The sequence below is a fragment of the Xenia sp. Carnegie-2017 genome, unplaced genomic scaffold (assembly GCF_021976095.1).
Source record: "Xenia sp. Carnegie-2017 unplaced genomic scaffold, XeniaSp_v1 HiC_scaffold_14, whole genome shotgun sequence".
In the NCBI taxonomy this organism is placed as follows: Eukaryota; Metazoa; Cnidaria; class Anthozoa; order Malacalcyonacea; family Xeniidae; genus Xenia; species Xenia sp. Carnegie-2017.
In genome coordinates this window covers 1227332-1241774 of record NW_025813447.1, presented here as the reverse complement: position 1 = coordinate 1241774, position 14443 = coordinate 1227332, and the positions used below count along the sequence as shown (strand labels likewise).

Sequence of the window (14443 nt, the reverse complement as noted above, 5' to 3'; positions counted from 1 at the left end):
CTGCCTTATCAAAGTGAAAATTCATTTCATGACTGAAAAAAAGAAATTAAAAACATTAAATTAACATCTCTCTTAGACATGAGTTTTCCATCAGATGAAGAACAGGTGGGCCTGCTGATAACAAAATGTTATGGCACGAACACTCTTCATTTCTCTTTGCTATGCAAATAAAATTGGGTTAAGTCACTGAAAAACAACAGGTGAAACAAATTTTCTACACAATAATTTGCAACGCGGGAGTTAAATTTTGGCTGATATCTTTCCCAGTCTCCTACTAGCTACGTATCAACTTCTTATAACACCATAAACGAGACAGATTTTTGTAAATGTACACTGTCCAGGTTAGTGGGGTCCTGAGAAAGACTAATGGTTTTGATTTGATGACTGACAACCTTAGACAAGAGTCAAGTAAAAAAATTGCTGTATGTAGTTGTTGGCAAGTTGTCGTTCACATGATCGCAAGAAAATTATTGATTAGAACCTTAGCCTAGAAGTACTGTTTCGTGTTTGTAGATGTAGATCGTCCATTTATATGTCCTAAAAGAACTTTTGTTATGTTGGTGACGAGTGATGACCGATGTTTCTTCGATAACCTTAGTCATAAGTCAATCTCATCCTGAGAAGATCAAGCTCATATGAAGAGGGAATATTCAAACCGTTCACTTTATAAACAAGATTCCATTCTGAATCCCTGCGCATTGTTTGATTAATATTAACCTGTACTTTAATATTTTCAAGTCACACATCATATTAATATTCTATATAATGTTCAAAGTAAGGCGCAGTAAATGCTTCCCTTGACATAAGACCTCTTATTGTATTCAGGTTGTATTTTCGTAAGGTTCTATGGATGTCCTTATAATCCTCAAAAGGATCATTATAACATACGCTATCCCCTAATATATCTGTATTATCCACGACATCAAGAACAGAAATATTTGTTTTGAATATATTATAATTGGAATTCTTGAAGAAAGTCCATTTATGTTCGTCGCTTTGTTGCTGGTAATCAGACCAAATTTTATCCAAAAATCCGTGATGCAACATGAACTCTGGAGCTCGGCTACCGTACTCATCCCCCATCGTTCCTCCTATCCTCCAATGTATAACATCATGAAGAAAATTACGCACGTAATCTTCGAACTGTGTAAAGTTTGCGGGCTCAAACCGCAAAGCACGATGGATGGTCATAATCCCGGGAGTAATACCTATGAATGAAGAGCTAGTAGAAAACAACTTTTGATTCATCATATGATATTATACACTGTATAACAGCAACATACCATTAAACCTCCTCTTTAGACATGTATGACCCCCACCAGCTGTTACAATGCTCCATTGTTTGACGGAGAACGGTCCATTGGTGACGCATCTGGTGACGTCATCACCATTTCCTCCCAGACCCCAAGGCTGCGCACTCCAAATATCTAAGATAGAAGTCCTCCATGGTGAGAGATGATTGAGGCTCCAATCCCAGTAAGGTAGAGTAACCGCTGGATCAACCTGCAAGTAAGGAATCAACTCTAGATGAAGTTCACAATGTAAAAGCGTAAACTGCGACCAACAAATCGCAGAGCTTGTTACCAAAGTTCAGACCTCTTGCATTAACTTTTCAAAGTTCCTCAACATGTGACGATGCCAGGGCAAGAACTGCTCCAACGTGTGGATATGACTGGATAACTTGGGATGATCAAAGACCAGCTCATTATAACGGGATTTATAAGGATCACGCGTGGTAATCGTTTTGTACGTTTGCACGAAACGCATGCGCTCTCGTAACGACATCGATGTAAATTCATTTCTTGCATTCTTGCACTCTTTGGATGAAGAAATTTATGCACGACAACAAAAAAATTAGACATTCGGAATACGTAATCAAAGATTCACAATAAAGAAAAGACAAAGCATCTTTACAATAAAGTTTTTTTTGTGCCACCTACATCTCATTACGCATGAGATTACCATAATGTTGGCAGTCATATATATTTTCTGACAAATAGAAATGATGAGACGGTTGCGCGTGTTCAAAGTAAACACACAGCGACAAGTTTTCACATGTGAAGTAATGCGATAGCAAAAATACGTGACATTAACATTGGTTTTAAAACAACAGTGCCTAATGGAGAATATCAAAAAGAAGGCTTTATAAGTCAACAGAAGGCCTGTCATGCACAACAATTAAATAAATATATAATTATTTGAAAAACAAAAAACATTGCTAACTTTAATATATACGTATGTGTCGTTTAATAATATCGTGAAAATTATGTATGTTTTTTTTAATGTTTACAGCTTAATTAAAGGAGATCTTTACGCCTCGTTTAAACTTTACCAGATTGTTATCAAAACAGGTGAAATTTTCTTTGTTTTACAAGGCAGTGATAACGTTCAGACTAAATCTATCAAATTAATAAGCATTTAGTCCGAGCAGTTACAACTTAAAGGAAACGAAGATGTCGTGATAAGCGAATTTGCTGTAAAGTAAACGCAGCTTTATAAATCAGCCAACTGTTCTAATTTCAACGCGCCACAACTTTGTCAAGCTTATGGATGCGTAAAATGTTGTCACTATGTGCATATATTACATATCTTTGTCACATATCTTTATCATTGGCTTTGAAATTGAAATCCCTGGTTAATTTCAAAAGGTTCTTTTTTATACACCATCTAGTGTAAATAGTCTTGAAATTCCAACACAAAAGATTTGATAAATCATTCTCTTAGTATAGTATAAGACAAGCGATTTCTTAGTGATTAAACTATTTCTTCTTTTTCTACTTTATTCTATGACACTAATGCGAAACCATCATATTCGTAAACGCGAATTCATCAATTAAATTATTAACAAAGAAAATGACTACAATAGACAGACAAATACCTTTCACATCGGTAAATTCAGCTGCTATCTTTAATAGACACACAAAAAAGAAAAAAGTCAAACGAAAATTATCTTTAAAAGTCATCAATTAGTTAAAAATTAGCGAATAAATCCACATTCCTTTGACATAGTAGCATTAGTAGTGTATATTACCAAGTTACCAAGACAATATTGGGGAAAACGAAAGATTCTAAGGAATGCCATTTACAATTCTTCTTTGTCTTATCGTTTAAAGGAACTGTACAATATTATGTTGTTGACTCCTACACATATTTCCAACCCAGCCTAAATCATAACATTAATTGACAATTATAGAAAACTTGATTATAAAGTAAAAATTAAACCTAATCAACCAACTAAACATTCATAAGATTCAGTATACATGCTCTGATGTGACGATGCATGCCTGCTCGACATGTATGTAAAATGTACGTGTAAATAATATAACATCTCTTTTACTAAAATCGCATTTTGCTTTGTAAACGTTGTGTTTGCGGGATTTCATTACAACAAACTCGTTAATTATGGACGACATGTCAATGCTACGAAGCAGATCATTTTTGTTGTTAAGTAGCTTCTGTGTCTGTGTGTCATACATGATCGGAAGTGATTCTTGATAAGCTTTAGTTTAGAAAAGGAACGTTTTCCAGAACAGTTCGAGATCTTGAGACTAAGGCCTCGTTCAAACGTCGAACTTTACATGCACCGAACGCATTAAAAACAAAAGAAAATGAGATAAACTTCCTCATTATCTTTTGTTTTAAATGCGTTCGGTTCATGTAAAGTTTGACGTTTGAACTGGGCCTAACATAGATTTGTAGGGCAAGTACAGTGTTTGGAAATACAGTTTCTATATTGTTCTCCAGAAGAAGTCTGTACATGCACAATTCCAATGAATCCACGTTAATTGTGACATCGTTGTCATCTTTCATTGTGTCATCTTTGCGTCAGATTCATCAGAGGATGTCTCGTTCATCCTCGTCCACCAATGTGTCGAAAAATATTGGAGCTGAGTAAAGCGCGGGGCCCGTGGGCGGACGCCCTTCTGCCATATAGTTAATCCGGCCCAGGTTGTAGTGGCTCCTGTGACAAATCGCTTGTATTAGCAGGTGAATTAAAAAATTCGAAGCAAGGTTACGCAGTGTGTTATCAGTTTCAATTATTTTTTCAAGCACATTCGCCATTTCCTGACGTGTCAGTTGATTGCTTTTGAATGTTAGGTACTTTGGTTCTTGCGACTTTTTAAAGGTCTTTAGCAACAAAACCTACACGTAAAAGAATGTTTTCCGGTGTTGAAGTCGTATAACTGGATGATATATTGGTTGCTAATAATTTTGCAAGACAAAGACTTTTATATTTTAAGGACAGCGTCTTATCGTACATTTGCGAAAGGGAGCGTTTCTGGAAATGATGGAGAAGCTTAAAAGGCTGTAAAGAGATTCACTGGAGTATGTCTAGAAAAAGATCGTTTCTACCTTTACTGATAGTGTCGGTCTTGAGTGCTCAACATCTTCTAGTCAATGGTAAGACTGTGTTTAAATAGTCTTGTTCCTCATCAGTGGCTATGTTGAATTTCCTAGGCAATTAATTTGTGATTAATAACTTTCATATGGAATAGACAATACTAAACTGTATGACGATACCAAATCCAACACAAAACAGTATCCTTAACTCAATGATTCCTACCTGGAAGACAAAACATTTTTTCAGAGTATTTACTATCATACATGCTTTGACCACTACACTGAAAACCGCTGATATAGCAACTGACTTTTTTTGAAGTTAAATTTTTATGTAACATTGATTTTTTGTACAGTATATGCTAAAAGATATCGCAGCGACCTACGTATACGAAAAGAATTCACCTCTATGTCTTATCATGAAAGACGAAAATTTGTCAATGCGTACAAGATAGCTTCGACACAACAACCGTTCAAAAGACGCTACGATTACCTTGTAAGACTTCATCAAACGTTATTTAAAAAGGTAATGAAAAACTATGTTTTAAAGCCGTCTGTTTTCAATGCCATATAGCAAGTCTTCGTGGTAATTGATGCTAATAGTCATAAAATATGATAAAGATGACAGTTTACTCAAGAGTGTCAAAGTTTACAACTAAGAAGGGAAAGTTTGTTTTCAAAATAGGAGGTATTTTTATCTGAGAAAAAATTTGACAAAGCTAGCATGTATAGCTAAGTTTAATATCAACCAAAAATCTCACTTTCCAAGTGAAAATTTTCAGAGTTAAATGAAGCAAGAAATGACATTTGAATATAAATGCGGAACTTTAAAAACATAATAGATAATTATTCAACATCACAGCACTTGATTAAACAGCACTTGAAATACAATATTTCTCTTGTAAATATTTCAGTGTCTTTGTGTTATTACAGGTTCACTCACAGAAACATTTCTTTCCGTGGCATCGTTGGTATTTACTTCAATTTGAAAACCTATTTCGTTACATTCATAAAGACGTGACTCTTCCTTATTGGGATTGGAGCATTGCTGGTGAAAGGATTTGGGCAACGGATACTGGATCAATATGGAGCAAGAAATCTTGGGGACTGGGAGGGAATGGAAAGGGTTTATTTCACTGTGTGAAGGATGGCCCGTTCAGCGTGTACAAATGGCGACTTGCCCGCCATTCGGGTGGAGGATGTCTCAAACGGAATTTTAAAGGTTAGTATAATGTGGAGAATAGTTCTTTCCTTCAGGTATTTTCTCAAAATAACCAGTGGATATGGTGTATTTTCAACTAAAATAACATGTGTCCCCAACATTGACAGGTCGAATGCCTAATTGCAGGCATGTACAAAGAACCTTGCTCCTAAAGCCTACACAGTTCAAGAGGTTCGAAGATATTGTGCAGGATACATATCACAATGAATTACACTGTTGTATTCGGGGCACTATGGAGTTGCCAAAAGCAAGTAACACGCCAGAATTTCTTTTACACCACGCGTTTATTGATAAAATATGGTATGATTGGCAAAAGAATGGAATACGATACAAATGGGCGATAAACGATGATTTGAATTCACATCTCGAGCGTTCACGGTACAAAGTTGGCGATTTCATGGATTATAATGACCTCGGGGATCGCGGAGTGGTATTGAAATATCGGGATCCTTTCCCCGGGTACAAAGCACTATGCCTTAAATTAAGTTCACCTTTAGTGGGGAAAACATCAGGATGGTGCTGTGAAGATGACGAAAAAGAGAAAAACAGACATTGAACTAAAGTTTTCACAGTCAATTTTCTTCATTAGGACTTTAAAGAAACCTGCTTTATCTCATAGTTTTGTCATGGGAACCTTTCTGGTTATAGTGTTTCCATCAATTTTCCAGATTAAACATGTGTTGAAATAAAATCGTTACACAGCTAGTTTACAGTATAGAAGCTTCATAAGAAGTGCTCTGATGCTAATAAGATAAGTGACATACTGCAGCGAACTGTCATTTTAAAGCAAGATCTTTGTCTTTACCACATTTTTATTTCTTAAGAGGTTTCTAAGGTAGAGGTTTCATAAGAAGCTTCTATACTTCTAAGGCCATAGTCGAAAGGGACATACTGCAGCAAACCGCTGTAATTATAAAACTAGATCATTGACTTCATCGCATTTTTATTGGTTAAGAACTTTACTCTTCTGTTAAAAAGAAGAGTTTAGAAACCACAAAGGAAGTGTTTCGTTTTTCTTTTGTCAGCTTAGAGCTTCCCCGAAAAAGAACGCCTCAGCAACTTTGCAATACAGGAAACTTTACAATACAAGCAAAATTAAACCTACAGAACAATATTTTTCAATTGTTTGAGTGTCATTATCAATATTACGAGTTTCAATCTGTAGAAGCATTTTTCATGTGTTAGATCAAAAGAACCTTTATTTATTTTAACTCAAAAGCCGCTATGATTTCTCTCACTCATTGGCCTGCAGGAATGTAATTAAAAACACGTGATCTGGCCTCTTGTTCAAATATTGATGAAGTTTTTCCACGGGCTTGCTTACTTTATTTCAGATTGTAAGAAGATCTGAGAGTCTATACCCTTGCCTTTCCATTAAAATTTTTAAATGCTACTGAATCTAACAATTCAAAAAATGCGTCTTTATTTTCATCATAAATCAGTACTCATCTCTTCTTTCAAACCACTAAACGTTATGTCGTCCTTATCAATACATTCATGTATCTCCTTTTTGGTTTCTCTCTCGGCATCTTAGCTACACTACATAGCAGTTCTGAAATCAGCATCCTACCTATATACTTGTTATTCTTCCTCTGTACCTAAACAAACCATCTATGTAAGCATGTTCTTAGAGTGAAACCATGCAAAGTGCAGAATGTATATAATATAGCAGCCCAAAAGGAAGGAAGTTTTTCAAAGCGTTCTATATAAATGTTGTATTGGAAAAAAACCACCAAAACCAGCAACAAAAACCAAAACCCAGTGCAGGATTTGAAAGGTTTAGCAATGGTAACATTTCTTTATCTACCAAAAAACCACGAAAAGAAAACGAGTTGTTTTCCGTACAAATATATGTCTAAATGTGAAAAAAAATATTATTCCAAGTAGAAATTGTTACAAGAAACGACACTGGACAAAAAAGCATCAAAAAAAAACTTGCAAGTAAGATATTCTTCAATGGTTGTACCAAAGGATCACGAGAAAGCGATACGACAACTTAAGAGAAAAGAAGGTAAACTCGTTAATAAAAATCATAAAGCCAATAAAACTAAAAACTGCAAATGAGGCTTGTTTCAAACGTCGCATTATACATGAGTCGAATGTATTTAAAACAAAAGATAATGAGGAATTTGTTCTCAATTTCTTTTGTATTAAATGCATTCGGCGCATCTAAAATGCGACGTTTGAAGCGGGCCTCAAATATGACAAAAAAAGCGAAGGCCAATAGAAAATCTCTTGATGCTACTATTCCAGTTCTATGATCAACTGTATCCTTACCGAAAGCAAATGTAAAAACAATCTTAGAAAAATGTAATGTTTTGTAAATTATATCCAGCAGAACTGTTCCGAGATTCTGTGGCAGTTTTATAGTTATGGAGGACAAGCCACAGCTTACTAATATGGAGAAAATGCAATTCATTTTACAAAAAAATGCATCCTTTTTATGTTTTGCTCTAAACATGCACAGGAAAAACCCTCGCTTGCAAATAAAACTGGTGTTCACAGTGATGTGACAACACTTACAAGTGCTTCTAATCTTTTTGAAAAAGATCATCCAGCGTTCAACATGAATATCATCGAAGCTAGCTGCAAAAGTTATGTGTAGAACGTGCAAAAAATTTTACTGATTTACAACCAAAGAAAAAGATGTAAGTTCGACCCAAAGTAAGAAAAATTGTTGTTCAAATCATGAACAGTATGTAACTGAAAGATATTTGTCACGTGCTTGCAACCGATACACCTAATTATTTAGGTTAACGAGAAACATCAGATGGTTCTAATTTTATAATGAAATTAGTACTTTTGACATTCAACTATATAATTAGACAAAATAACAATAGTTCATGGGGGCAATTAACTGATATATGAAAAAGAGAAAATGAAAAATTCGATGGAGTACGCGAGCAGGAATGGTTCAGTTTCAAAAATAGAACACTTTGGGTGCAGTTCCTACTCGAAGTGGAGGTCAAGACTCAAGATTGCATTTTAGGGCGACACGGCATGCAATGAAAGACACGGAATATGGCTGTGAATACAGAGTTGGTTGATACAGATGCTGGAATACAAGCGTGAAAAATGAAGGTAGGTGGACCTGCACATGAGATGCGGCGAGGTTTGTTAAGATATGCTCCCATATTCTTCCTGTAATTAGTAAACCAGTAAGTCAAGTGTAACTAACTAAATGATTATTTTAAGAGATACTTATGTGCAATAATCACAATATTTTTTATAGTTCCTAATAGCTTTCCGTTGATTGTAAATTAGCAATATTTGGTAAAGAAACAAATATATCCATACGTAATATCTTGTAAAAATAGAAGTAGTTTAACCATTGTAAGATAGATCGTAGACAACACAGACATTGACGTTGAACATTAAATGTGATCATAACAGTTATCTGTGATATGTCTATTTGTTGTTTTAAGTCAACATATACTAAAGACGGTAGATGGCTACATCACAAAACCTAACAGGCTTTCCACCAATGATATTGTTGATAATAAAAACACAAGCTGTAAATCTTTCACCGTAGAAAATTGTCTCATTGTTTTACAGGGTAATGGAAACGGTTAAGAAGATCGAAGATAATTTAATGAATGTAGTAGCTAAATCATTGCAATTCAAACTGAAAAGTTGCTTGCCAAACTCTCAGATCACTGGGAAGAATTGACATCAAATAACTACGTGGACGACGACGATGATGTCGATGTGAACGTCAAAGCTGGAACATTTCAGGTAACATTGAGTACATTACTTCAATAAGACTTTTTTCGTCAATTTTGCCATCTTAAGGGTCGTCGTTCCGTGATATTACATTCGTGTTAAATTTAAGCAGTTTATCGTCGCTATCTTTAAGGATGTACCTTTTATACAAGGCTGGTTGGTTGTTAACGTAACTACAAAGGTAGAAAAAGGAAGGCAACGTATGTATAGATGCTCGAAAAGATAATGAGTGCATTCAAATTTTATCACACAATGTCAAGAACTTCGAGTGAGTATTACATCTCGATTTGACGAAATTTTCCCAATTCCAGTAAAGAAACTTGGCAAAGTTTCCAAATCCCGGAGCATATACAGCCGGACAGCTGGCTGTGCAAATTTGAAGTTGCTCGTGAAAATCATCCCGGCAAGATCCAATTGAATGGGAAGATGGAAGCAATTAATTATGCGAATTTTTTCAGCATGTTTCAGTTATGCCTCGTGTCCGAAATTTAGCGGAGAAAGATCATATAGTTTGAACCTCTTGCTACACGACAGCCCGACGATACTGAAGAAAATTTTCTGACCAGGTATGGTAGCCACGCAGATACAATGTTTGCTAATCGATCATACAAGAAAATCCATCTTTGAACTCAAACAGTGCGGTTTAATTGCCCCGGGAATCGGCTCAGCATCATTTGTTTTCCTAAGATCAAGTATAACCGTGGTCTTAACATATCGCCATGGCAACAGACGTTCGGCTTAAAAATAAAATTCGAGAAGGAAATATTACTCCATTGACAAAACCGCACTAATTTTGATTGTGAAAAGCTGAAATTTCATCTCATTTAGAAAATTGAGTGAATTTTACTATGGTCTTGTCTGTTTTGGCATATCTACAACACAAAACTCTATAATTCCGACAAGCTTGTTGAAGTGTTTCATTGCATTGTAATTTATGCATTTTGTTGATGGCAGAGAAACAGCGATTTAATCGTTCTGAAACTTGCACAAGTAATAAAATTTATATCAACGGAAGGCATTTATTTCAGGCTATCTAATGGCGTGATTTGTTTTACAAAAGTATTTAATGAGATATTTTGGATGAAACAATCACTTCCGGAAATATATAACTTATTAAAAAATTTTGCATAAATAATCGCCGTCGCCCAAGAGTTAATTGTTGATAATTTTGCAACAAAAAATGTTTGTTTTAGCGAGGGGGCGTCTTAGTGTAAATTAGCGACAAAGCGTTTCAGGAAATGATGGAGAGGTTTAAAAGGCTGTAAAGAGATTCACTGTAATATGTCTACAAAAAGATCCTTTCTATATTTACTGATAGTGTCGGTCTTGAGTGCTCAACATCTTCTAGTCAATGGTAAGACTGTGTTTGAATAGTCTTGTTACTCATCAGTGGCAATGTTGCAATTAATTCGGGATGAATAACTTTCATGAAAGAACTGAAGTTAATAGACAGTACTAAATTGTAAGACGATAACCAAATCCAACACAAAACAGTATCCTTAACTGAATGATTCCTACCTTCAAAACAAGAACATTTTTTGAGAGGAAGACAAAACATTTTTTCAGAGTATTTACTATCATACATGCCTTGACAACTACAATGAACAGTGTGCAGTCGTTGATATAGCTACCGACTCTTTGTGATGTTAAATTTTTACGCAACTTTGATTTTTTTGCACAGCATATGCTAAAAGATATCGCAGCGACCTACGTATACGAAAAGAATTCACCTCTATGTCTTATCATGAAAGACGAAAATTTGTCGATGCGTACAAGATAGCCTCGACACAACAACCATTCAAAAGACGCTACGATTACCTTGTAAGACTTCATCAAACGTTATTTAAAAAGGTAATGAAAAACTATGTTTTAAAGCCGTCTGTTTTCAATGCCATATAGCAAGTCCTTGTGGTAATTGATGCTAATAGTCATAAAATATGATAAAGATGTCAGTTTACTCAAGAGTGTCAAGTGACAACTAAGAAGGGAAAGTTTGTTTTCAAAATAGGAGGTGTTTTATCCGAGAAAAAATATGACAGTGCTAGCATGTATAGCTAAGTTTAATATCAACCAAAAATCTCAGTTCCCATGAGAAAAACGCCAGAGTTCAATGAAGGAAGAAATGACATTTTAAATATGAATGCAGAACTTTAAAAACATAGTACATAATTATTCAACATCACAGATTCAAAACTACATCTGTGTTTTTTCACACTTTTCCACATGCAAATTTTTCCTTCAATAAATGCTACCATATAACAGGAATGACATTTGATCAAACAGCACTTGAAATACAATATTTTCTCTTGTAAATATTTCAGTGTCTTTGTGTTATTACAGGTTCACTCACAGAAACATTTCTTTCCGTGGCATCGTTGGTATTTACTTCAATTTGAAAACCTATTTCGTTACATTCATAAAGACGTGACTCTTCCTTATTGGGATTGGAGCATTGCTGGTGAAAGGATTTGGGCAACGGATACTGGATCAATATGGAGCAAGAAATCTTGGGGACTGGGAGGGAATGGAAAGGGTTTATTTCACTGTGTGAAAGATGGCCCGTTCAGTGTGTACAAATGGCGACTTGCCTACCATTCGGGTGAAGGATGTCTCAAACGGAATTTTAAAGGTTAGTATAATGTGGAGAATAGTTCTTCCCTTCAGGTATTTTTTCAAAATAACCAGTGGATATGGTGTATTTTCAACTAAAATAACATTTGTCCCCAACATTGACAGGTCGAATGCCTAATTGCAGGCATGTACAAAGAACCTTGCTCCTAAAGCCTACACAGTTCAAGAGGTTCGAAGATATTGTGCAGGATACATATCACAATGAATTACACTGTTGTATTCGGGGCACTATGGAGTTGCCAAAAGCAAGTAACACGCCAGAATTTCTTTTACACCACGCGTTTATTGATAAAATATGGTATGATTGGCAAAGAATGGAATACGATACAAATGGGCGATAAACGATGATTTGAATTCACATCTCGAGCGTTCACGGTACAGAGTTGGCGATTTCATGGATTATAATAACCTCGGGGATCGCGGAGTGGTATTGAAATATCGGGATCCTTTCCCCGGGTACAAAGCACTATGCCTTAAATTAAGTTCACCTTTAGTGGGAAAACATCAGGATGGTGCTGTGAAGATGACGAAAAGAGAAAAACAGACATTGAACTAAAGTTTTCACAGTCAATTTTCTTCATTAGGACTTTAAAGAAACCTGCTTTATCTCATAGTTTTGTCATGGGAACCTTTCTGGTTATAGTGTTTCCATCAATTTTCCAGATTAAACATGTGTTGAAATAAAATCGTTACACAGCTAGTTTACAGTATAGAAGCTTCATAAGAAGTGCTCTGATGCTAATCAGATAAGTGACATACTGCAGCGAACTGTCATTTTAAAGCAAGATCTTTGTCTTTACCACATTTTTATTTCTTAAGAGGTTTCTAAGGTAGAGGTTTCATAAGAAGCTTCTATACTTCTAAGGCCATAGTCGAAAGGGACATACTGCAGCAAACCGCTGTCATTATAAAACTAGATCATTGACTTCATCGCATTTTTATTGGTTAAGAACTTCACTCTTCTGTTAAAAAGAAGAGTTTAGAAACCACAAAGGAAGTGTTTCGTTTTTCTTTTGTCAGCTTAGAGCTTCCCCCAAAAAGAACGCCTCAGCAACTTTGCAATACAGGAAACTTTACAATACAAGCAAAATTAAACCTACAGAACAATATTTTTCAATTGTTTGAGTGTCATTATCAATATTACGAGTTTCATTCTGTAGAAGCGTTTTTCATGTGTTAGATCAAAAGAACCTTTATTTATTTTAACTCAAAAGCCGCTATGATTTCTCTCACTCATTGGCCTGCAGGAATGTAATTAAAAACACGTGATCTGGCCTCTTGTTCAAATATTGATGAAGTTTTTCCACGGGCTTGCTTACTTTATTTCAGATTGTAAGAAGATCTGAGAGTCTATACCCTTGCCTTTCCCTTAAAATTTTTAAATGCTAATGAATCTAACTATTCAAAAAATGCGTCTTTATTTTTATCATAAATCAGTACTCATCTCTTCTTTCAAACCACTAAACTTCATGTCGTCCTTATCAATAAATTCATGTATCTCCTTTTTGGTTTTTCTCTCGGCATCTTAGCTACATAGCAGTTCTAAAATCAGCATCCTTCCTGTATACTTGTTATTCTTCCTCTGTACCTAAAAAAACCATCTATGTAAGCATGTTCCTAGAGTGAAACCATGCAAAGTGCAGAATGTATATAATATAGCAGCCCAAAAGGAATGAAGTCTTTTTCAAAGCGTTCTATATTTGGTTTTGTTCTCGATTCTTGTGGAAGTCTTGTTTTCAATTTCTTTTGTATTAAATGCATTCGGCGCATCTAAAATGCGACGTTTGAAACGGGCCTCAAATATGACAAAAAAAAGCGAAGGCCAATAGCAAACCCTTGATGCTATTATTCCATTTCTATGATCTACTGTATCCTTACCAAAAGCAAATGTAAAAACAATCTTAGAAGAATGTAATGTGTTGTAAATTATATCCAGCAGAACTGTTCCGAGATTCTGTGGCAGTTTTATAGTTATGGAGGACAAGCCACAGCTTACTAATATGGAGAAAATGCAATTCATTTTACAAAAAAAATGCATCCTTTTTATGTCTTGCTCTAAACATGCACAGAAAAAACCCTCGCTTGCAAATAAAACTGGTGTTCACAGTGATGTGACAACACTTACAAGTGCTTCTAATCTTTTTGAAATAGATCATCCAGAGTTCAACATGAATTACATCGAGGCTGGCTGCAAAAGATATGATTAAAACGTGCAAAAATTTTACTGATTTACAACCAAAGAGAAAAATGTAAGTTCGACCCAAAGTAAGAATAATTGTTGTGCAAATCATGAACAGTATGAAACTGAAAGATTATTGTCACGTGCTTGCAACCGATACACCTAATTATTTAGGTTAACGAGAAACATCAGATGGTTCTAATTTTATAATGAAATTAGTACTTTTGACATTCAACTATATAATTAGACAAAATAACAATAGTTCATGGAGGCAATGAACTGATATATGACAAAGAGAAAATGAAAAATTCGATGGAGTACGCGAGCAGGAATGGTTCAGTTTCAAAAAT

At 35.2% G+C, this 14443-nt stretch overlaps 3 protein-coding genes and 1 long non-coding RNA gene across 4 annotated transcripts; 2 read left to right on the top strand and 2 right to left on the bottom strand.

Annotated features, from left to right (window-relative positions):
- Positions 1-658: 658 nt before the first annotated feature.
- On the bottom strand, positions 659-1785 carry LOC124434150 (tyrosinase-like). Its single transcript, XM_046984031.1, has 3 exons — positions 1597-1785; positions 1284-1503; positions 659-1208 (listed from the first exon to the last, which is right to left on the bottom strand). The coding sequence occupies exons 1-3, from the start codon at positions 1783-1785 to the stop codon at positions 751-753; spliced, it is 867 nt and encodes a 288-aa protein (XP_046839987.1). The 3' UTR covers positions 659-750.
- Positions 1786-4228: 2443 nt separating this feature from the next.
- LOC124434367 (tyrosinase-like) lies at positions 4229-6263 on the top strand. The gene is made up of 4 exons (XM_046984257.1): positions 4229-4401; positions 4695-4864; positions 5272-5560; positions 5668-6263. Exons 1-4 carry the CDS (start codon positions 4329-4331, stop codon positions 6114-6116), a joined length of 981 nt encoding a protein of 326 aa, XP_046840213.1. The 5' UTR covers positions 4229-4328; the 3' UTR covers positions 6117-6263.
- A 4227-nt stretch (positions 6264-10490) lies between these two features.
- Positions 10491-12255, top strand: LOC124434149 (tyrosinase-like). The gene is made up of 4 exons (XM_046984030.1): positions 10491-10637; positions 10965-11134; positions 11624-11912; positions 12020-12255. Exons 1-4 carry the CDS (start codon positions 10565-10567, stop codon positions 12253-12255), a joined length of 768 nt encoding a protein of 255 aa, XP_046839986.1. The 5' UTR covers positions 10491-10564.
- Positions 12256-13219: 964 nt separating this feature from the next.
- LOC124434766 lies at positions 13220-14102 on the bottom strand. The gene is made up of 2 exons (XR_006944881.1): positions 14040-14102; positions 13220-13502 (listed from the first exon to the last, which is right to left on the bottom strand). It is a non-coding gene; the product is annotated as an uncharacterized LOC124434766 (long non-coding RNA).
- Positions 14103-14443: the final 341 nt, after the last annotated feature.

Coding starts and splice junctions, on each gene's coding strand:
- LOC124434149 (XM_046984030.1), top strand. CDS start 10,565: ATGTCTACAAAAAGATCCTTTCTATATTTACTGATAGTGTCGGTCTTG. Junction 11,135..11,623: donor ATCAAACGTTATTTAAAAAG/GTAATGAAAAAC, acceptor GTGTTATTACAG/GTTCACTCACAGAAACATTT. Junction 11,913..12,019: donor TCTCAAACGGAATTTTAAAG/GTTAGTATAATG, acceptor CAACATTGACAG/GTCGAATGCCTAATTGCAGG.
- LOC124434150 (XM_046984031.1), bottom strand. CDS start 1,785: ATGTCGTTACGAGAGCGCATGCGTTTCGTGCAAACGTACAAAACGATT. Junction 1,504..1,596: donor TTGAAAAGTTAATGCAAGAG/GTCTGAACTTTG, acceptor CCTTACTTGCAG/GTTGATCCAGCGGTTACTCT. Junction 1,209..1,283: donor TCTAAAGAGGAGGTTTAATG/GTATGTTGCTGT, acceptor CTTCATTCATAG/GTATTACTCCCGGGATTATG.
- LOC124434367 (XM_046984257.1), top strand. CDS start 4,329: ATGTCTAGAAAAAGATCGTTTCTACCTTTACTGATAGTGTCGGTCTTG. Junction 4,402..4,694: donor TCAACATCTTCTAGTCAATG/GTAAGACTGTGT, acceptor TTTTTTGTACAG/TATATGCTAAAAGATATCGC. Junction 5,561..5,667: donor TCTCAAACGGAATTTTAAAG/GTTAGTATAATG, acceptor CAACATTGACAG/GTCGAATGCCTAATTGCAGG.